At 38.5% G+C, this 25,099-nt stretch overlaps 1 protein-coding gene across 2 annotated transcripts in view; it reads right to left on the bottom strand.

The window, feature by feature from the left end:
• The window catches only part of RELN (reelin), a 250,801-nt gene that overhangs the window by 193,468 nt on the left and 32,234 nt on the right, over positions 1–25,099 (bottom strand). For both annotated transcript variants that reach the window (XM_015884323.3, XM_085513256.1), the window contains exon 2: positions 16,994–17,104. In XM_015884323.3, the coding sequence (XP_015739809.2) occupies positions 16,994–17,104 (111 nt within the window). The remainder of the gene's footprint in view (positions 1–16,993; positions 17,105–25,099) is intronic.

The raw sequence follows: 25,099 nt of genomic DNA on the forward strand, positions 1-25,099 counted from the left end.
CTGTGAGTTCAGTAAGTGATGTGGCTGCTTTTCTCTCAGCTGGCCGAAAATAAACTTTTCTGCTTGTGTCAAATGAAAATTATCAAAAAATATTAAAATCTCAGATTTGTATAAAATACATTTTTAAAAAATTATTTATTTTTTTATTTTTATTTTTTAATTTGGAAAGAAACTTGAAAATCAGAAAATCTAGGGAAGTACCAATGGTTTCATTGGCAATGACCACAGAACAATGAATCATGTAGGTCTGTGCAATCCAGCACAACTGGAATGTTCTTGTTTACATGCTATTTTCTACAAGAATAGAGATTTCCTCTGTCATAAAGACAGATGTAGGTTCATTCTTTTATTTGAGATCACCAAATATTAACTCTAACTGCAATGTACAGCTTTTCATATCTCCTAATGACTTCATTATGTAACATTTTTGAGACAGAACATTTGTGATTCCTAATTGGTTCTGTAATGAATTTGATACAATTCATGCTTGTAGCACTGTCTGGTCTTTATTTTTGCAGCCTATCTTAATGAATCACCATAATTCATTTGGAAATAATTTGCAGAATTAGTTTTCCATCTATCTTTCTTGTGAATATTTTGAACTACTAGTAGTGTGCAACTTGAGCTGGAGCTTGTATGTGGAATATGTCAAAAGCTCAGGGGCTGCTGGTACTCTGCAGCATAGCACAGAATACAAATAGCTCTTCAGAAATTATCTAAGCACAAAATGTATTTTATAGTTATAAGGTAAGAATAACAATGGAAAGATCAAAGTCAAGTAATAACTGGTCTAGTAGCAGATCTGGAGGTTGGCGGCCCTGCCTGAGGCAGGGGGGTTGGCGAGGATCTTTGGGATCCCTTCCAACCCAAGCCATCCTATGATCCTTACAGGATCTCTACTAGAAGATATGAGAATTTGATCGTAATTTTCTTTCTTGAATTTCTGTGTTATACCAATACAATTTTTCTGTTTATAAAATATGTATTAAAATCCAGAAATCACAGGATGTTGCAGAAAACTTTATTTTAGAGTTTTTGAAACTTCTGCCCAGCTGAGATTTCCCTGAAGAATGCTTTTCTTTGGTCCAATGACCTGAGCAGGAACAACAGAACTCCTGTTTTGAGGTTGATGTTTTCTCCATAGCACATTACTGAACTAAGATGTGGTTATGTTTGGTTTTTTTTTTGTTTCTCCTTATAAATTTTCAAAGAAAGAACATCCCATTCTTCACTCATTCCTACAGGACCACCATGAATACAGTTAAGTCACACACTGCAGTACATTCTTGGAGGTCTCACTTTGACCACCAAGGGCTGACTTACAAGCTTTTATCTATTTTGTACAAGCTATTTGTTTTAACTCTCCAGAAACCTATGTTTTCATTTCTGGATTAATTTTTCACAAGGAAGATGCATTTTGATTTGTACAGTCTCATCTCCCTTGGTTCTATTCTCATCCCCCATTTCTCCTTCATTTGTTTTGCTTCAGCAAACCTTTAATTCCTAGCCTTTCCATCATTATCTTCTTCCCACTCTCCCTGCTTCCACACTTAATGTAGACCTAGAATATCCCCATATGTATTTGTTCTACAACATATCTCTTAGAGCTGTTTCCTTAAGACCTCAGATTAGTTTTGCTGAAGACCTGCAGTATAGAGCTATCTTCATCTTTCTTCTTGAGAAGTAGACACAACAAACTACCAATCAAAAAATTCCATAGCAAAACCAGGACTCTTGAAACCCAGCGTACATTGGTCTCTGTCTCTGATTTCTTTAGATAGAAAGGTGTGCTCACAAAATCCTAAAGCTCCTGTACGTATCTGTCAAACACTAAAGAGACTTGGATTATAGGTCCAAAAGTAAATGAAAAACCTCACGCTCATTGCAATACGACATCATCAAAAGAGAATTCTTCCCTACATTGTGAAGCATTTGGCTGAAAATGAAATCTGCAGACTTCCAGTTGGTTCATGACAATTACCAATTCTCTTTATTTCATAAAATCCATTATGTGAAGAACCTTGATGTTTTCAGTGTCATTTAAACAAAACTGGCCTATGTTATAATTAAACTTTGATCAAATTTTTAATGGGATCTCAGAGGAAAATGGTATTTGACTAAAAGAGGCATTCTTCTGCATGTATTAATCAAGTGAATTCTTGTTGAACTGCTTGAATTTCATATAATAACACTTCTCCGTTGTTAATTAGCAAAGCAGGAAAATGATAGAATCTGCTGCAATGCTCTTCTATTGTAAATATCCTGAAACCTTTTCTTTTGACTGTCAATACACATTGACTTGTTTAGAGAATAATATTAAGGGCAGAAAAAACAAGTTGGAAGAGAGGTCATGAAAAATCTCTGACAAGTATCAAAAAATCACTTTTAGAGTTTCCAGAGGCATCTTATTTAAAAACACAACACTCTTATATTCAAATTAGTCCACTATCACATCAAACCATATATTTATGGCACTAAGAAATTAAATCACTTAGACCAGCTGTCACTTATGAATGACCATTCAATAGCACTTCCATGAGTGTTGCTAGTCATCAGCATTTTCATCATTAACATGAAAGCAGATATGAAATCACCAATAGCAACATTTTCTGAGTTATATAAATGTAAGTGGGAGTTCACGTTAGCCAGGTGAGATATGGCAAACAGAATGTGACTCTTCAGTTAACTGAGTCTACTTTAAAAGCAAAGCAAAACAGAAGGGAATGCGCACAAATCTGGAGGAATGAGGAATGGAGAGGTGCAAAAATACCTGTGGTGGGGGTTCATATTCTTAGAGTTAAGCTGAAAATTGCCACAGCCTGGTGAAAGGCTAATAAGCCTTATACTTTTTTGCTTAGACATGAAGAAGATTCTTTACACTAAAAAACATAGTGTTCAGTCACTATAGGTTATGATTTATTTCTCAAAATTGAGGAGTGATTTGATTTCAGTATATTGGTGTCCTAACATAAAGAAAATGTGACTCATCAAGGATTTTTAGACATTGTTAATTCTATGATTCTATAAAAGAAGTCAGAATAAACTTGTCTTGTTTAGAGAGAAGATGACTACTGCTATATATAATGGAGTTGTAAAGAAGCTGTTTAAGCCAAAGATAATTTTTGTATAAGAACAAAGAGTAGAAACTGGACTTGAATACATTTGCTGTAACTTACAACCTTCCTAATCACCAGGCAAATGAAGTATTGAAACAATTTTGCAATAGGAATATGGGCAATAAAAAGACTTCAGGCAGATTTAAGTCAAAGCTTAAATCCAGGCTTCCAGTCTCCAGAATCACTGTCGTGGGGATCAGAGACAAATTGTGACAACCCCTCCTGGGGATGGTTCCTGAGCACCACAGCACACAGGTATTAAAACAGGACAAATGTCCTCAAAGTAAAGCTCAAATTCCATGGAAGATTTCACAGTTGGATAGACTCATAGCAATGGTCATATACAAATATTTAGCATTTAGATTAAGCTGGCCAAAAATTAAAAATCTAGCTAACAAAAAAATGATCTCTATTTCCATTGTACTTCACAGGAGTGGGAAGCATTGCTTCAGTCACAAAAAGTCAAGTTAGCATTTATTGATAACATTTCAATTTTAAGTCCTCTGACTCATTTAATTGATGCAGTTTCCTTCTTATTGCATGTGAAGTGGTACAGTAGTGTTTTACCTAACAGCAGTACTCCAGCTGCATATGATTTTTTCCTTCCAAAGCCTGCCTTTAAAAAAAGGCCATTTCGTTACACTGGCTTTCTGAAACACTTCAGATCTATTGTTTGGCCTCAGGGCACAAAAAATATAAAATCTGCTTATGAAGAGTCTAAGCCATTTTCCCTTAGTTAGAATGATTCTTAAACTACATGCAGCTTCCTATGCTACTATCAGTTTTTGTTTCCTAGCATGTCACGGCTGCTCTAATTAGAGTGATATTTTCTCTGTTTCTTATTCCAAAAACTATAACAGAACCGCAGGTTGAAAAAACAACTCAAGAAATAACTGCAAGCAAGATGGACTAGGATTTACTGTGAAGAGCAAGTCCTTCTATGTCTAGAACAATCCTTTTCGTAAAACAAGGCACTTTTGCTCATGTGGTTTGTGAGAATCCATAAAATTACAATTACAATTAAAATTACAGTGTCTACAATTATTTCCCCTGAAAATATCCACTTAACAAAATCTCATTTTTACCAGTTCAGAGTTCATGTTTCTTTTTCTGGTGCAAATGCTCAGTGTTAAGAGGTTTTATTTTCTGATAAATAAAGATAATACCGTACTTTTTCCTTTAAAGAAAGGAGGAATTTCATGTCAATTAAAATAGTCAAGGAGAATAAAGACGAAGCACAATGTCTTTTTTGTACTAGACAGTGATTCACGAAGGTGAGCGTTAGCTGAAGTTTTAACACATTCTGATCTGTGGTTGGGATTTTTAAAATTACAGGCATTGTTTTCTTTGACGCTATTTATATTTCATTTCACCTTTCAAGAAATATATGGGATAAGCACAAAAGCACAACTGTAAATAGATTACAATAGATAGGACTCAAGAACTCGGCCCTCTCATCGCTGATCTGCAGATGCCTCCATTGGAAATTGCAAATGAATTCAGTTTAAAATTAAATGCTTTTGGAGTCATTCACTGGAGTCTGGAATTCAGCCTATAAATACACATGGGAAACCATCAAATGTGAGTCAGTAATGCAGCGCATGAAAAGCCACTCGTCCTGGCGAGACTCTTCTGCACCAGCTTTTGAGAAAGTACTTCAGAGGGTCTGCAATAGCACAAATTCCACAGCCAGCATAAAATAAGACAGTGTTAACAAGAACTTTTTCTCCTTTTCTTATCCTTTACCAGTAAGATTATGTTAAATAGAATTTCATTTAATAAATTAATTTACTTATTAAATAATAAAGTTCCTCCCTGTAATTTTCAAGCTACACTTTAACCACAGCTGCACTTCAGCTGCTTATAAGGCTGAGCTGTGAAGTGTTTTGTTACCCAAACCAGACAATGCCCTGAGTCTCAGAGGGTGAAAAACAGGGGTCCAGACTGAGACACTGCAGACGTGCTCCACCAGTGGCACCTGGCTCCCTGCTGGAGCTCTGCCTGGCCCAGCCCATGGGGCCCAGGGTACAGGATGTCCCTTTGCCTAAAGGAACTCTAACTCCCCATGCTTCACCAGCTGTACCAACTGCACAGCAACATTCAGTGATATCTGAAATGTGTGGCATGTTGGGTAGAGGGCAGATAGGATGCAAGACCTACTGGGAGATCCTGAGTGCCTCTGGCAGGTGGCTAGGTATCAATGGCCTTGGGCTTCCACTGATCATAACAGAGCACACCGTGCAGATGTGTGGATATACATCCTGGCCCGGCTGGTGTTTTTATATCTCTTCAAGGTGACATTTTGTAACTAGGCAGTACCCACCTTCCTAAAGAGAAGGGTACAAAGGAAGAGATGAGGAACTCAATGCAAATGTCAGTAGATCAAGAGATTCTTTTGCAAATTGTTTCTCTCAGAGAGCAAAATTTTGGATTTCCTTCATAAGTTTAAAAATCTATTCTTCAGTGATTGCTTTCCATTTAACTAAATATATGTTGGAACTATTAACATGATTCCTGAAACAATTTTTCATAAGTGCACAATATCAGTCTCCATATATTACTGGCAAATGATGATGTCATAAAGCTCAGTCATATGAAAAGGTAAGGGAAATAACCAGCTGTAGCGCCTTGTAAATATTTTACTTCAAGGACAAACAACACATACCATTTCTTCTGGCTTGTTGGTAGATTTATGCTTTGGATATTAGCTGCAGTAATTTTGGTAGAAAGAAGTTCTCTGCTATGGGCCAGACATACTGTGCCATAAATTTACGTGTATTAAACTTTTAATATTCTCATAATCAAAGTTGATTGTAACAGCTTTATTTATTTATTTGTTTGTTTGTTTGTTTGTTTATTATTTCCCCAAACTATTGCTCACTTCTGACAAATTTTACACATCTCTAATGAGGACAGTTAAGATCTTCAAAGGTCAGTTATTGAAGGAATACCCCAATTTGTATTTTTACTTAAACTTCAGATGCTTCACATGCCAATAAATCAAAATTGTCTGTAACAAAATTATTAACATTATGGAGTCCCTCAGACTCTGCAAGCCAATCTGTTCCATCCCTTCATGTTCACTGAATCTAGCTAACTTTTTTTCCACACAAAGAGACTACAATTTTGTCCTCAAGCGAAGCTGTCCACCAACTCAACTGCTTCAGTAGTTGGTCAGCTCTGTAACACACTGCTCTGTTGGCCCTAAAGAACAAGAGCTTGCTTCACCAAGCACAGCTAGTCCAAGAATGAACAATATGACCAATACCAAACTGTATATTTGCCCTTACAGCATTTGCATTCCCAGTGCTTCATGTGTTTTATGGTCATACATCATTCTGTCAAGTAAAGAAGGAACTATGGCACAAATTCAAGGTTTTCTGGTGCTGCTCACTAAAACACAGGAGATCACTGTGTTCTACTGATCTACTGAAATCAGTGGCAAAAAATAATGACTTGGAGATAAATCATCTGTCTAGTTTAGATGGCCACTGCAGGGTAATATGACAAATGTCCCCAGAATGCCCATTTCTGTCCCCAGTGAAGAAAGGCAGCTAGGGGGAGCCAGCTCAGCTGTTTGCCACAACTCCCTGTCATAACTAAATATGACAGATGTCTTTCAACATTCCTTTGAATGAATAGCAGCTAGTGTCAGAAAATTAGACCTTCAGAAGTACTTTGCATGTCAGTGTCAGCCACTGGAAAATAGGGAACTTTAAGGCACATCCGTGTGTGAATGCCTCAGCTTCCAGCCAGTCACCCAAATCCCCTACACAAAAGTACTGAACGAAGGGATCCTCTGAACTGAATGAGAAGATCCCTCTATGAGTAAAATACAGAAGAAAATCTTAAAAATAATCCTGGCTTTAAAAATGTGAACTTGTAATAATAAAGTCTTCCAGAAATATTTATTTAGGATAAATTAAAAAAGAAAGAAAGAAAGAAAGAAAGAAAGAAAGAAAGAAAGAAAGAAAGAAAGAAAGAAAGAAAGAAAGAAAGAAAGAAAGAAAGAAAGAAAGAAAGAAAGAAAGAAATGAAAGAAATTTCATATTCATGCAAAATCTTCAGCCAAACTTCAATTAGAAGCTACCATGCATCTCTTTCATAATCCTAGAGAAAACTGCAGCTGAAGCAACTTTCTTCTGTATTGTACATCCGAGTTTATTTTGGTTGGACTCTGGCAAATTATGACTGAAGGTTTTTAAAGAGTTCATTACATCTTTGCCTTCGTAAGCAAATATTTTGACAGAGCTGCCTGAATGACTGAATTATAACTACTGTGTGCTCACCAGTCCCTCTGATACCATTTATTACATCTTCAGTGATAAATTTAAATAGGTAGTTAACAAGGAAGTGTCTTAATCAAGACCTTTATTACGCAATCTAGTAAAGTTTCATTTCTAGAGAGAAAATAATGAGTCCTTTTGTATGTGCTGAGCAAGCAGATGAAATATTTCAACAGATCCACCATTCACATCAAAATTAAAAAATTAAGCTTAGTCTTTCTAAAAATTAAGACTTGCAGAATAAAACAACTCTTAGCTGTTGGTTTTTTTACTCTATACCTCATTAACACTTACATTCTTCTTAACAGCTATTGCTGTCAGTATTTATTGATTCAATCTTCCGATAATTACCTCATCTTTTCAGCATGTCACAGGACGTCAAGGTGACTACGATGCCATACAACTGGAGTATGACTCTAATGTCACAACATATTTGTGTCAGTTTTTTGTCCAGAAACAAGCATATAACAAATATCAGTGTTAGAAAAGCAAAAAACTGACTTTATGAATAAACTGCTACTTTTAAAAGATTCATTATTTCCAGTAATGTTAGCAAAGTATCATTACCAAGTAATTATTTAATCAGTTTTAAATAAAGTAGAACACAACTAGAGTGCTTAGACTATGAGTTCCCAAAACACCAGAAGATCTTTCAACACTCTGCTATTTAATTTGATATGATTAAAAAAAACCAACAAAACAAAACAAAAAAACAAAAAATAAAAAAACAAAACCAAAAAACAAGCCATTCTCAAGCACCTGCAAAATATCTTTACCGTCCCACAATGCTATATTTATGTATTGATCCTATTTCTCCTAACGTTTGTTTTCTGCAGGCATTCAACAGCTTAGGGTTGGGTTTTTGAAGAAAAATGCTTCAGTTATAGCCTGCCCTAGATTTTAATAACTGCCTTATCTTTCCTAACTGGGGGCAGGATTACAGTATGTCAATTTGCTTGACAAATGTTTCTTCAAACCTCTTCAGAAGAACCCCCTCTGGTCTGCTTGCTGCAAAGCTTTCTCCCATTTCAAGCAGTGATGAGTTCCTGAGATCAACAGATGCACTATGAGTCACGCTGGACCCACAGTGGTGACTATTTCTCTTGCTTTCTACAAAGACTCCTTGCTTCTGTTTTCTATCTCTTTTCTATTGCCTGACTTCCCTCCCCCATCTCCCTAAGCAACTAGGATTTGTAATAAACTGGTCGGGGTGACATTTGACCCACTGTGTCTTAACCTTGCCATCAGGTACACATATATTAAAAGAACCTCCTCTCCCTGCTATAAATTGGAGTGAGACAAACATCTTAAAATTATTAAGTTAAAGATCATCATTTCTTTTTACAAGCAAAAGTTGGTGTTCATATGAGAGGAGTCTAAGAGTTCATCGAAGTATTTAAAAGCAATCAGTAGGTAAGCTAACAAAATGTGAACATGTTTTGTTTAAAAAAAAAAAAAAAGGTTATTTTTTCTTTCTCCTTCTAATAACCTGACAAAGTAAGGTGCCTGGCTTGACTTTTGGTAATTTTCACTTCAATCTATCCTTGAATTTTCCATCTTCTGCAATGTACTGCAACATTGTTGTGTCATGGTAAACTCTTGTTATGTTGTGGGACAAGCTATGAGAGTGACCTTGTGCCAATGCAAAGGTATAATGTTCTGCCTTGTGCAAGTTCATAAATGACATAGAACTTGTAGGACCGTCTGACATGCCAAAGTTGTGCTGCCATCCAGAGGGTCCTCAGCAGAAAGGGGGAAACCACAAGGCTGATGCAGCCTTGTGAAATTCAGTAAGGAGAAACGCAGAGTCCAATGAAGGACCATGAAGATGATGAAGAAATTGGAGCACCTCTTCTGTGAGAAAGGCTGAGAGAGTGGAGTCAATTCAGCCTGGAGAAGGGAAGGCACAGGACCTTCATGACCTGAAGGGAGGGTGCAAGGAGGACAGAGCCAGGCCTTTTCTAGTGGTTCCCAGTGACAGGACAAGAGGTGATAAACACAAACTAGAACATGAAGGTTCCATCTCCATTTTCCTGTAATCCTCATCAATTCCACTTCCAAATAAAACATGTTGGCAGCTATGGGGAAAGCATTCTGATGACAACATTTGTTTGCCATAATATGCCAGAAATTAGTTTACAAACTTGTCTTCAGAATTACAGAAATAACCATTTCCCAATATCATTTCACATTTACAAGAGGCTTCAATGCATCTTAATTGATGAAGTCCAAGAACCCCGTAATTTCAGCTTGAATACGTGATCACTTCCCAATAAACACAAAATATAGGGACAATAATAGTCCTGGCACAACAGGGGAGTCAGGAGAGGGGACTCCAGCTGATTGTAGCAACACAACACATGATAGCCAGACATCACATAAAGGGGCATGGGACAAGAAATAACACAAACAAGGCATGTTAGCAGGGTGATGTTCATGCAGTCTCAGGAATATTTGCTTGATATATTCTTGAGGCATACTCACACACAATGCTGTTTTAAGATGGCCCTGAATTGCTAGGCGATGACCTTTTCCCCCTACTTTATTACAGATACTTCTCTGTTATTAAGAATTGCCAACTCCAACCTATCAATCCAGCTGAACATAGCTCTCAAAGCAATTGTATTTTAGATTGCCATGTGCACTTACAGGCTCAAGCTAGACCAGAAGTGTCTTATTTCTGAGGTCACTCATGAAAGCAGGCAAGTTGATTTGATCTCTAAGATTCAGAGGCCTGAATGCTACCTACACTGAGGGTTAGGTGTGGTTTAACAGTTGGGAGCTGCACAGGGCTCCTCAGCTTTACTTTTATCCCAGTCCAGGAACTCTGAACATCTTTCACCTTCAGAAAATGTTCCCATGCAGTCACTACCCCAACCTTTCCCATTTGTCTGGTGCCAAGTTTGACATGTAAGGGCTGATAATGCAGAAATTAACTGGGCCTTGTCATCACACAAATTGCTGTGCAGCATGGGAGATCTCCAAAAGACAGACCACAGATCTCTTAAGATGATACTGAAACTGCAGGATACTGGAAGCCTTAATCATTGCTATTAATTTAATGGAGGTAAAGCCACAAGCAGCATCATATGTGCAGTTGTTTGTTTAAATATATATATATAGAGAGAGTAAAAAATATATATATATAGAGAGAGAGAAATTCAGAACATGGTGACTCACAACCTTCAAAATGCACCAAATGAAGATGGTACATGAAGTTATGATGAAATAAGGAGAAAGAATTACGTATGGAAAAATGTGTGCATGAATGTATACTTATTTAAAAGAATATATTTTATGTTATTAACAAGAGCTAAAATTTGTACACCCTGAAAAGCATTAGTTACAGTTTTCAATAGGTATTATAATAGATAAAAATCCCCAACCTGACAGATTATTTTTAAGGCAATCCATACTTTACCATGATCAGAATTCTCTTAGGGATGTGGGGCAGCCCTAAAACTGATTACTTCACAAAGTTTTATGTTGGTTTTTTACTACTTGCATTTTATTAAAAACTAAAATGCAATAATAAAAAAAAAAATCCATTAAAATTCAACGATCCTCTGAATTCTTCCCTTACAATTTTCTAGCCACCTCAGGGGAGACAAACAGATGTATATAAGACCTGAAAAGCCATTACTGCTGAGTAAATGTACTTGCTGAATTGGACCAGCCTCAACATATCAATTAGCAATTTAGTTTTGGCAATGTAAAACTGTCTTTAAAGGCATTTTCTTATTTAAAAAGTACAGATGCCCATTGAAAAGCAGTACCGGGCTGTAAGATTTCCCTCTGCCTCCACTGCAGTGTTCACCTGTCTCCCTATTTGCAAGCATTAAGTGGTACTTGTAGTATTAAATTCCACTTGCAACCACAAATATAAACAGTGTTACATGTATCATCACATTTTATATAGGCTCATTCTCCTTTTCTAGCTTGGCCACTTTGACCATGTCACTACTAATAAGAGCAGCAGGTATATTTGTGAGGTTAAAACCTTGAATTATTTTACTGTCATCTTCATAATGTTCCAAGGATGTTTGAAATAAATCACGGAGCAGACACCATAATTCAATTTTATGTATGTTAAATTGCAGAATAACTCAGGGCTTCTCAGCCGATTAGGTAAATTGGATTTTGATGTCCAAGAGGCATGGCTGAGCTATTGCTTCCATGGCAGGGAATTGGCGAGTACAAGAGTACTTACAGAAATGGATGATGGTGCTCAGGTGATCGAACTGGGTGGCACTAAACTCATACTAGGACAATTAAAGCATTTTCTGCAGAAACTGCCTTTCTGGCTATCATGATCCTCTACCCACAGGGCATTTCTTCTGCCTCATCCAGGTACACGTAGGGAATCTTCCTCTTCAACAGATGGACACTTCCTTGTCAGGTGAGCAGCAATGACTGCTTTTACCATGGTAACATAAATACATTAAGAAAACTGAAACTTTTTTTTTTTTTTGGCCATAAATGCATTTAAACAGTAATTAAATATCTCGCTAGACAAACTTTGAAAGTTTCATTATGGCTTTGCTTCATACTCTTGGCAGAGGGGAGTACCACGAAATTAAACTGAAACGTAAACTTTCTTGACCAATGTCAGCTTGGCACTAACTCACTATTTAATTGACTGTTAACAAATTCTCCAAGATATGAGTACTATACAGATATTTTATCTCCCTGTTAATTGGTAATTATGCATTGGCAAGGAAAACAGTGTTTCTTTCCAATTATTCCAGAACTCAGTGATTATTTAAACTTTGCTAATTAGCAGCAGAGGGCTGGTACAACTTCTGGGCAAATTGTATTTGATAATCCCTATTAAAATATACATGGCAGTAGTTGACTTGTAACAAACTGGAAAGAAAAAGTGGCAGTTCAAAGGGTATTAGATACAGCACAAGGCAAATCGGGGCCTATTAAAACTTCCCCAACTGTTCTAATGAGAATGCCAAGGGTCATTTCTTCCTAGTTTACCATCTGTTTGGTTTCTGGCAAGTATCTCCGGTGTGAAGGGAGGGTCTGGGAGCCCATTTGGCTTGTCACAAAGTAAATCAGGGATCCACAGCAATTTCAGCATGTTACAGAAGTGCACTTCAAGAGCAGTTGTAAGTATGTAACTGAAAACTTTTTCTCAAGAACTGGTATTTGCTGATTATTCCTTACTTTTTAAAGCTGCGGATAAGCAAGGAGAGGCAAAGACTGAGCAGCTTGGTAGGCTCACCTAACAAGAAAAATCCAACAGTTGGTCTTTTTCTCTCTCATAATGTTAGCAGGGGATATTTTCTTTTATCTGTCAAAATCTGAAAGCAAAACATTACCCCAGACCCAACAGTGTGTGAGCATAAACTGATGCCAAAAACAAGCCACCAGAGGCTCAAAACCATGTAACCAGTGCAGGAGCAGAGGGAGAGCATGGGCACCCCTGACACCTTCAGTGCTTGCTCTGGACCCATCTACCACTGACTGGCACAGCCACAGCACATCCTGATGCTTTCATGGAGACAGCAGTGCAAATGCCCTTCAGCCACCTAAGTACCCCATTGCCCTTATTTCTCCAGGGATAAAATTGGCAGCACTGCTGATGACTCCCACCTGCAGTAAATCTGCCCTAAGACTGCATGTGTCACGTGAACCAAATCACAGAGATTCTTCAGCAAAAAAAATCTTAAAGGGCTTTTGGTTTTGGACTGCAATGCAAACATGTACATAACCAAAATACCAGTCAGAAGACTACCTTAATCCTGTCAAAAGGCAACAGAGTAATTTAGAAGAAACAGAATATGCTTTTCTATAAGATAGAATGTAATAGCAAGAAATTATTTATGATGATTGTTCTTCCCAGGAATTCTTCTAGGACATTTATTTCTCAACATACTTTAAGGAATATTTGTAACTCTTTTAAATTAAAACAAAACAAGAAAAACAATTCCAGAGACTCAAGGTATTACTTACAGAATTTGTGATGAACTTCATAATACAGAAGCAAGGAATTGCAAAACAGGAAAAAATACAGTATAATATTTAAAGAATGATCTTTCATATGCTCTTTTTTGTTTGTTTCCTAGCACATGGAATTCTCTTGTTCAGGCCCTAAAATGTTTCCAGATAACATCGCTTTCATAGACTCTTACTTAGTAGACTGAAGAATTAACAAAACCTAAAATCCATCAGCAGTTTATGATCTTGGTTTAGATAGGAGACATCTGTTTTAAAAGGTAGTAACTTACAAATGGTGTAAACTTGTGCAGAAAATAAGCCCAAATCTTTCTGTTAGTCAATTAGGCCCGTGGCAATGCTTTCCAGAGCAGGGAGAGCTCTGAATCCACTGTCTCTACCACAAATCACAGAACCTGCATACAGTCTAAAGGTCCTTTTAAATTAAGCTTAAAAGGTTACAGTTTATATGAGTGCTATTATAAAATTACTTGTTTATTCTACACTAACTAAAATGTAAACATCAGTGTAATGCTCAGTTATGATTTCACATAAAATTAGATTTATATTTTGGCTTAACTACACAGGCTTATATTTTCTGTAACAATGACAGATTTGGGTTCTCAGCTGAGGGGTTAGGCTGTAATCTTCTCCCTGAGTAGAAGAAATGATGCTGTGCTCCTTGCCTTAAAGTGCACATAGTTTTGGAGGAACCCAGATGCATTCTTGCAATTATCCAGGCTAGATCCCTCTACTGATCCTCAGCACCACTGCGCTTTAATCTCATTTGCAAGCCATCATTCTGCATTTGGAGCTTTCCAGCATGTTTTCAATTGCTGCTCTTTCCTACTTTTCTATAATAGTTTTGCAAAAAGTCTGGCAGTGACCATATGGACATCCCAGCCATGTGGTAGAGTAGCCTTGGTGGGCTGGTAAGCCCCCAGTGCAGCTACCACACATCCCATGCAGTAGAAAGGAGGCAAAACATCAGCAAGGGCCCTCAGAATCCAAAGAAGAGTGCACAGGAGTGGAGAGTTCCTCCAAAATGTCTCAGGGAAAGCTGGGGTGAGGGTATCAGCAAGGATTTGGCTTACAAAAGATGGAGGTAATGAGCAGGAATTAAGCCTTAAGGGCAACACTTAAGGACATGGCAACGAGTCCCTGATACACACCCCACTGATCAGGACATGAGAGTGGAAATGATACCAGAGAGCTGTCATTTTGGATATTTATTTTATCAAAGAGGTCATACATAGATATACTGTTCTTAGAAGTTAGATTTAAGAATCATTTCTTTGCTAAATATCATCACAGCTTGGCTGGTGAGGTTTCCGGTATGTATTTATGATTTATCCTGGTTCCACTTTTAGCTTTACAATTTTAGTTTTACCTTTGTCTGAACCCAGATAATGGTATAGCTTGGGACAAAAAATGAATAATTAAGACAACTTTTAAGTTCCATCCCCCAAAAGCTGACTCACTTCCCCCTAGAAGAGTTGTTAGAAAGTTTCCCAAATAAATATTTCAGGAAGTTTCATGTTAGTATAATCCTCCAGAGGAAGCCAAGGACTATTTCTTTGACTACATAATATTTAATGAAAAAGAAAAAAAATCCCAACCTTTATAATTAAACATGCTGGTATTAACATTTTATCATTTTTCTTCAAAGATTCTTGATGTGTTTAACTAACTGTGTTAACTGAGAGTGATTGTGTCTCCATTAAGTGAATTCCTAAATAAGGTAATTAAAAGATAATTGTAGCTACTTAAGGGAAAAAAGAACAGATCTGTGTATGTTGGGAAGACTTCATAGAGTGGAGAGAGACTGGAATGTGATGATAATCTCATGTGACCTCCTGAGTAATGTGGACAGGAGCATTCCAGTGCTGTTTTTTGCAGTGGAGAAAAAATTTTCTTCCTTACACTGTAAGCAGCTACTATCAACCCAATTTCAGAGTACTGCCATCCTCGTACTTTTAAAGACCCATCTTAGCCCACCCCCCAACTCCATGCTAAGCCACATAAATCTTTCACTTCTGATTTCTGAATCTTACACAGTTATCAGCTTTAGAAAAATAAAATAAAAAAAAAAAAAAAATCATTTCCAGCAAGCTGAATCTAACCTGAACATCATGACCACTTGCTGGAAAGGAGGAGCTGCTTCTTTGCTAATTAGAAATGATGACACAACAGATGGATCCAGGCTTTCTTTAAAAAGTACTTTATGTTTGTGTCAGAAAATGAAACAATGCCATTTCTACCTATTAGTATATTAAACTACTTGCTACATACGGTGGAAACTACCCTCTCTTTCTAATGCAAATTGTAGCTTTTAAAATATTGTCAACTTTTGAACTACCAGACTATTTTAAATGCAGATCATATGTGTGTTGAATGTTCTTTGGAAGAGGCCAGCCTTCTCAGCTCTCACTGCAGAGCGTAGTTTTCCATGCTGGGAGCCATCAGTACATCATGCATTGTACATGCATAGAAATTTAAATTCAAAAGCTGTTGCCATCTTTCCTTCACTGTTTATTTCTTACTGTGTCTGCAAAGACACACACAAGAGCATAAGCTCTTCTGAAACCTTCAGACCATTTTTTTCAATATATATGTAAGCACAGGAGCTAGTGACAAAAAAAAAACAACTGAGATTTTTATTTAAAATGTTGCATTTGCCAGGGCAGAGCCCTTCTCAAGCTATTCTTCACATTTTTAAATAATGTGCTACTTGTAACACGAGCTCACTTACATCACACTATTTCATTTACAAGGAGGTGTACATCTGATGTATGACGCTCAGGCCCTAGAAAGTTTTATATGAATTGTTACAAAGAAAATTACAATGAAGGATTATCACTACTGGGTATCATTAAGTATCATCCAGACAAGAAGACCAAAGTAGAAGGTGAAAACATGCAGTCTAGATATTTTGATGTTGCATTCCTCCTTCAGCATAGATGATAACAGCTCTGTGGGGCTAATAAAAACTACTACCAAATAACGACTTGTCTACAGAATATCTAGTGGCAGATAACTTGCAGAAATTCAGAAGAGAGTTTTCAAAGCAGTTGTCCCTAATGCAGCTGGCCTTTCTTCTGCCACTGAACAGGACTTGAAGTGTATAATTGTACCACAAAAAATCCTTCCTACCTCTTGTACTATGACTGTTTTTTCCACACAGAAAATATTTGGTTATACAAAATACATTGGTCAGTATTCTGGTTTGAAGTAAGACACTATTCTTAAGTGAGTGGAAAAAGTAAATTGACATTAAGCTGAATCACTTTTGCAGTTCAATAGTTAGACAACTGGAGGTAAATGTTTAAGTTTATACCAAACGTCACTCCATTTAGTTAGACTGTTCTGCACACAACAGCTGCTGAAATTTTGTCTCCTAAAATTATCATAATTTGGTCAGTACCAGAGTTGACCAAAGATGGAGAAAGTAGAGAAAGAAATACAAGCAAAAATGCTTAAGAGCCAACTTGGATACTTACCTCACTAGCTATAGCTGGCTTTCATGTATTCTTGATTACTGAGTCTAAATTAACTTGTGTCAGTAATTGTGTTGTTACTGATAAACTCTGGATGATCAGGCATTCATTATCTTTGGCTGCAGATCATGAATTACTTCAGACTTACCAAATCCAAAAGCACTGGAACCACCAACGCTCTGGGAAGCCTGAACACTGGTAGAGGTGTAGAGCCCAGTCACCAGTAAGCCATCAAAGAAGGTACTTGTCGAAATAGTCACTGGAACGAGAGAAATAAAATACGTGTAATTATTTACAAGTACTATTTTAAATCTTACTGTGAAGAGACTCTTGTCATTGAATTAGATACCGGCTACACTTTTTGAACAGCAAATTTGCCTATTTCTCTCAATACTTACGACACTTCAGTGACTTTAAATTGGCTTTTCCATGTAATTTTCCCAAACAACTTGCTCAGCATTCAAGCTGTGAGTACCACATTTCAGTATGCACTTTTGCAACTTCCTTGGGGTTTACTTAAAGAAAATTGACTGTTTTAGAGGTAAACGATAGGCGTTTATTGGTGCTTGAGTCAGCTTCTGTTCCTAAATGAATCATAAGTCATGTACCAGTAATCATCTACAGCAGGAATCAGGCACAAATTGAGCATTACAACAGCATCTGAATATCTGGAGGGTGGTGTCGGCCATCTCTGTCGGGGAAGCTCCCTTTGCTAGGAGCAAAAACTACAGTATAAGCTAAATATAACATATAGACTAATTGCACAATAAGTTAGTAAAACATCATTGTAACATATGGATTATAAGCAATTGTCAAGATGTTAAATTATAGTAAAAGCTTTTAAATTGGATTGGCTTGTTACTGATATTGTTATCAAACATGAGATTGAACGCATAAGTTATTTGAGAAGCTTAATCATTATAAATTATATGCATTTAAATAACACAAATGTATTTCAAAGAAATTCTTATATAGTAACAGTAAAGTAATAATCCAGATAACATCCACAAGCAACAACAGATATTCCTTGTTAAAACTGACAGTGCTTGCAATACCTATTTATTTCTTGTAAACACTAATTCTCACGTTTTTATCTCACTGTCTTTCATGTCATGTAGCTGTACACATACCACCAGCCTCAGTAGTTCCATCCTGGAAATATCTGAATTATTAAGTGATGGATTTTCCCAAAATATAAAGACAATATTCTCTATGGCCAGAATGACTTCTCTGACTTCCCTCAGCGGCACACAACCTTTTTCACATTGTAATAATCTCCCATCCATAATTATTTATGATGTTTCTCACATTCTATTTACCTCAAAACTAGGAATATTTACACAAAACAAGGATGGGGTAGCTTTACAATTACGTACATTATCTTCTCTTTTCCTCTTGACTTTTGTCTATCTAAAATCATCATTTTCTACATTATTTGTTATAAACCTTTACCCAAATTGATTTAAATACATACAAACTGCATTGCCAATCTGAGGCCTATCCTATCTGATTTATTATTTTTTGTTAAAATATATAAATTAGTAAGGTCAAAGAACTTTCAAGAAAATCCACACAAAAACATTTCCCTGATGAAGAAGTGTCCCACAAATTGGAGCCATGTACACCAAAGATGCATCAAGACCTTATTTGGCATCATGGTTCTGCTTTCATATTTTCATTTTCTTTCCCCCCCCCCCCCCCCCCCCAATTTTTCCTCCTAACACACAGAGATAAGTGCCTGACAGGATTTTTGGCAAACTCCAACCTCTCCCTACATCATATGCCCCCTCCTCATACTGCTCTGTGCCCTGGAGCATCACACACTGGTGATTGGATGAGGAACTGATTCACAGTGCTGTGGTTTGAACATATGCATTCAAGAAACAATGAAATACATGCATCAGGAAAACTTTTTCTTGGCCCAAACACTCATACAGGGCTTCATCCAGGCTACAGGTTGGCTTAAATTTACTACTACATATCTACAGTACACGCTAACATTGACGGCGCCTTAATATGTTCCGATCAGAAGAGCAATATATACCACATTTAATTTATTCTTTAACTCTTCATATTTTCCTTCCTTCTTTTTATTATTTGATGGTATTCTGAATAATTCTCAAATCCAAACTTTTGCGGCCATGACTCCAAATTTCAGTGTTTTATTATGTACATCTCCCCTGAAAGCAGATAGCAGCTTCAGAGCCATATGCTCCATTTTCTTTTTACAAAATCATCTCTTCTATGGTGAATGTTAAAAGAGCAGCAAAAGCAATTAGACTTTTAGAAAATAAAAGATGTATTATGGAGGGAAGAAGAAAATCAAACAAGCAAACAATGAATTCTTCCTTTCTTCAGTGATGAAGGGGTGAATAGTGCAGAATCCTTTCTCTTCTCTCTGTGCTTTTGAAGCAACAAAAAGACAAAACATATGCTGAAAAAAAAATATGCCTATGCGTTATTTCTGAAGACTTGGCAAAACAGTCAGCAAAAAGCATTCATAGAAGGGCACTGGGCCAGTACTTTGCTGCCATTTCGTTTCCCCATGGGGAAGCATCTTATTCTTTACTGAATAGGATATAATGCAAAACCCTACTGGGAACAGGTGACCAGTTTCTCTCCAGGAAAGAAGTGATATTTTACAATGCCTGTATTTGATTTTGGACATATTTGTGTGATTGTCAGCCCTCATTTTACATGAGCATGTAATAGGTCAATTTTTATTGTTGAAAAATTTCCAACACAGTATGGCTCCCTCATTAAGCCTCTGGGAAACTACACAATGCCTCTAGCACAGTTTTTAAAAACAGAGCACTAGGCTGTTATTATACACGTGTCATACATTTCAGAATAATTTCATAGTTCCTCAAGAAGAAAAAAATTAATCTTGACAATCTCAATGATGATTTTTTTTCTCTCTATCCAGTGGTGAAATACATCAGGTTCCCATAAAATGAAAGAAAGCGCACACAGTGCCAAGCGCTAATGACTAAGAGCAGCAAAGCTGTGTTAATGCACAGCCCAGCAACAGGACTGTGGATTTATGCTGGGAGTAGGGCTTGACTGAGGGCTCTTTCTTTTCCCTTTTAAGATGCACAGAAATATTCCTGTGAGATCTCCTCCACCAGGCGTTATTTCTGCCTGTACCCCAGCTCACAATGTATGCAGTTGACCCCCAATATTCAGTGTTTTGGAAGCGAGGAGCGATGCCAATGCCCACCTGGACCTTGGACAACATATGGAGGGGCAACATCTGGAGAAGCATCCGGCTCTGGGTGCTCAGTGGGCAGGAGATGGCTGGCACAGCCCCCTGCCCATCCGGCAGCACCTGCAGGCACACGGCTTCAGCAGCCCCAAACAGGACTCCAAAAGCAGCTCTGTGAAATGGCTGCCCTCACATAACCAGTGATGGGGACTGAGAAAATCTTCCTGTGAATGATGTTCTCAAGGCTCAGATCAGGCAACAGCATGCTGCAAATATCAGAGGTGGTACTGATAATGACTACTTTAACAGTTACCCGATAATTCCAGTCATAAGGCTCTATTTTCAGATCCTGAGATCTCTGCCAGTTTTATCCTTTCAAGCTTTGTTGTTGTTGTTGTTGTTTTAAATAATGTTTAATGGTGTCTGCCTCATACCAATTTAATAACTTGAAGAAGAATCTTCAGTCAAAACACTTCATTTCTGAGATGAGGTTAGAGGAACAGGTTGTGCTACCCCAGATAGAAAAAATTGCAGTGTCCTTCATTCCCATCAGCTCCTTCTCCCCAAAGCTGGGAACTGACATGTTGAAAAGGTAGGGCCTCGGTGCATGATCTGTCCTCCAAGTTAGGACAAGTTATATACATAGGGCAAAATTCAGAGTACATACATACTCAACAGAGGCCTTTTCATTTTTAGCATCTAAATATTTCTGGAGATTCTGTCCTCATTAGAACTCTCAGAACACTTTCTTATTTGAGTGCTGATTAACAGATGCTGGAAAAAAAATATCTGTGAAAGATATTTCAGCCTGGCCACGCTGCCTTGTAGGAGTAGGAGATCTTCCTGAAGCTTTCAGCTCCAACCATGTTTTTATCTTGGAAGTTTCTTAGCGTTTTAAAGCAGAAAGTGATGTCTGCTGGTTGGAAAAAGACTGGGAAAGGGAGGGACCTTAATCAAAAGTCTAAACCTTCTAATGAGAAGATACCAGTTCAGCAGAAGCTCACTCTTCAAAAAGCTGGAAAATGTGCAAAATGTCTCAAGACTGAAGTTGCCTCCAAGGTTTGACCAACACTGTCCCATATAACTTAAAGTCAGGAAACACAAAAGCAGATCTGAGGGCAGGAGGACAGCATGTGAACTGGGATAGGGATGGTGGTGACAGTGGGACCAGTGCAGACAGTAAGGGAAGACTCTTTGGAGAAGTACTGAAAAGTGATGGGTAAGAGGGGACTATGACTAAACAATGCAGCATAGAGAAGGTGAAAGAAAGGAGAAGATGGGATCTGTAACTGTGGCCTGGGTTCAGTTCCAGGGACTCACACATGACTCAAAGAGACCAAGGACACAAATAATCATTAAATACAACAGCAAAGCATTAACGACTCTCACATTGACTGGCAGCCTGCCATGCTATCTGCTGCTCCACCTCATAAATCACATGAGCAGTGCTTGAATGAAAAGGGCCTGCCCCAGAGCGCTGTGGGCACAGCCCAGAGCTGCTTGAGTTCAAGGAGTGTTTGGATAAAACCCTCAGATATAGGGTTTGAATTTTGTGTGGTCCTGTGTGGATCCAGGAGTTGAAAGGAGTTCTCATGGGCCATCTCCAACTTCAGATATTCCACTATTCTAATGATGGATAAAAAATGTTCAGTCCATGAATCATGCAGTTAGGAACACATGGGCTAGGTGGATGACTTCAGTTTATTCTACAAAAGCTGAGAAAATAGCTCCATGAAAACAGCAGTATTTCAGGAGAAATACCACAAGTATCAGCTGGTGCTCCCATGCCCTGCCCTTCTTCCTGCACAATGGCTGAGGCCTTACAGCCTTTTCTGAGAATGGTATTTCTGAGAATAGTGAGGACCCATGCCCAAATTCCTACCCACACACACACTGTAGGAGACTGCTGAATGCACCCCCTCAACACTCAGCACATACACACTGCTGTGCACTCCTTAAGGCATATGCACCAGCCAAGTGAGCATGCACACCCAGTCCTGCCTCTGGGGAAGCAGCAGGGTGGTATTTCATTGTGGGGGGAGTTAAGCAGTGCAGCCCCTTCCTTCTGCAGACTCCTCACTTCCCGTGGCCGGCTCCTGCCAAGCGTGAGCTTGGTGCCCCATGGGATGGCAGCAGCATTGCCAGAGGCAATGCCATGGGCTGACATGGCTCTGGAAGCAGCCAGGGGAAGGGGGTTGGCAGAGAGGCTGCTGGAAATGCACCACAGGTGGAGGGAGTAGCACAGTGGAAGAAACAATGCAGGTTTGAATTGCCATAATTTTCAGGTATTTCTAAGAAGCACAGGCTATTACAAACATCACGTTTGCTGCCTTTTCAGTGTTACATGCTACACATAATACATAGTACTATTGAAATCTATTAATCTGTGTAAGCAATTGCATACTTGCCTTATGATCACTTCAGGGACCAAGCGTCTGTTCTAAGATGTGGCTGTATTTTGATTCTCTAAATACTTGAAATACAGAGAAGATATCTAAACTGTAAAGGCAGAAAAAGTGCTAGGTGGACAACGGGGATCATCCCAAAAGATACATGGTGCTGATAAGTTGTACTGAATTTTGCTGGTCTCTGACATCAGCTAAATGCCACTTGAGAGGGCTGACATATACAGAAATTCAACTGAATTTGCAGCTCCTGTTGATAACAATCACCAAGCTTAAAAAGGAATAGATGTGCAATGCAGATATGACACAAAACAGCACAGGTAAGATTTAACAGAGTTCAAACATGGATTTAAAAAAGACAAGTATATTCGTAGTCCCCTATATTGCTTATGAGAGTGAAGCCATACAGACTTTACTGCATGACGTATAAAACTGCTATTTTCTAGTCCATGAAGAAAATAGAAAGCAAGATGCTATGAGAAATGGGATCACGGCAAACAACATGCTTCCCAAAATGAGACTTTCCTGCATGAAAGCAAGGAGATGGTTCTTAGAAAGGTCAAAACTATTTTCTTGTAATACTGTAACATTAGACTATTGCATACCTGGGTCATGGTTGGAAACCTTCCATCAAATTCCATCAAATCCAGCAAAAGCTGCCAATGCCACAGAGCATGTAGAGCCAAGCAGAGCTTGACACCCCTGCAGCAGTCAGCAGTGGGAAAGCAACCTGAGGGCATACAACCACCCTATCTCACATGCTTGCGTACAGACACTGACTCACTTGAAGGGCTCAAAAGAACAAGCTCCTGAGCAAGCTAAAGGATTCACTGACAAGAACAGCAGGACACTCCCCCCTCCAAATCTCATTTCTACTGCCTCACTGGAGATCCAGCATTTTCCTAAACTCTGCCCATGGCACTCCTGTAAGCACTGGGTACATTGCATGCCAAAAGGGTGACAACAGGCACACCAAATCTAACACACCTTCTCCAGCCAGCACTCCTAAGCAACACCTCTCTGCCTAGCATTTAGCAAAAGCTATGGTCACACCTCCTTGAAAACACCTGGTATATCATGTGCTACTACCTCATACAAGAACACGTGGTACTTCATGTTCTCCTGGCTGCAAAAGGCAGCAGCTTGGTGCAGCTTGCAGAAGAGTTTCCCTCCCTGCTCAAGTGGGTTCCTTCTATCAGACAGCAGCCCTGGTGAAGCTGGCATTGGACCACACAAAGCCCAGAGGCCCCTTCCAGCCTCAACAGTTCTGTGATTCGTTTGACAGCAAGCACAGCCCCAAGTGTAAACCCATCCCAACACATCATACTGCCTTAGAGGGGCACAGACAACACTGAGCCCAGATCCTTAAAATACCAGACCGCCCTCTGAAACATTAATTACAGATGAAATTGCTCAGAAGAAGAGAATGAGCTCAGATGCCTTATTCAGAGGCACAATGCTCAGACATTGCAATGACAAGCAATCTATACTCAGGTAGAGTTTTCAAGGTGTGCCTTACAAACAGTGTGCCGATGAAGGCATTTGTAAATAAATAGTGGAGTGTATGTTGTTACAAGAATAAAGAATCTTTATGCAGATAAAGATACCCCTCAGAACTTTATTAGTAGAAATGAAGGAATTAAATAAATTGACGGAGACGGATGTACTGACATTAAACTAACCTTTACTCAACAGGAATACTTTGCCTTCAAAAGTAACCCAAATCCAGTTACTCAGTTAGACAGAACCTAAGGACAGTGTGAATCACAGAGCTCCACCCCATCCAGCAAAAACAAAAGCAGGAAAAGCCATCGGATTCTTATACTGGTTCTGATTATCCCCATATAGGTAGGAGAAAGTAAAAAAGTCATTTCTGCATGGCGAAAGGCACAGACATAGGTGAGTGACAGAACTCGTACGTGAGAAAATGCTCCCACTTATGTAATGGTTTCCTACCCAGCAGCACATTGAGGTTCCAGCAGAAGCCCAGTGAACCTTCCTTGGCAGTGGGACTGATGGCAAACTCAGCAGCACCTCTGACTTGTGATGACTCATCAATGGCTCCGCTTACCAACAGAGTTGGGGAGGAGGGAAATAAATTGCGCTGCTTTTGCACCTCTAAACATCTTAACATCAGGACCGGTATTGCTTTGCAGTACTTTACTGGCTTCAGTGGTTCTTCCTAATATTCCATCAAACCTCCTTCTCTCAATTTCTTCCCTAAATTGGTAATAAGCAACAGAGAACTGAAAACAGATTGCAGATGTGTGGCAAGATGTCTGTAACATGATATATGGAGACATCATTTGTCAACAATGCACAGAGAAGCCTATCAGCCCTGTGAAAGAACTATTTGCAGAGACACCACTTACAACATCCTTTTCAACGTTCCTAGCAAGACAGTGCTAATGACACCAGCAGCAATATGAGCAAAGTTTATTCTTATATTCCTAAACTACAAAGGATTAGTCAAATTCTTTAAAGCATCTGAGATGCTTCAGAGCCCACATTTCTCCAGGAATGAAGAGTTCAATGCTGAGACCTGTCAACAGCCACAGGTGTCCAAAACAGGTGAGTCCAAAATCAGACAGAAGAGCCTGAGTTCTCATGCATCAAAATCCCTTGCTTAAACTTCTCTGACAAT

The sequence above is a fragment of the Coturnix japonica genome, chromosome 1 (assembly GCF_054131305.1).
Source record: "Coturnix japonica strain WE chromosome 1, WE-NBRP24, whole genome shotgun sequence".
Taxonomy (NCBI): domain Eukaryota; kingdom Metazoa; phylum Chordata; class Aves; order Galliformes; family Phasianidae; genus Coturnix; species Coturnix japonica.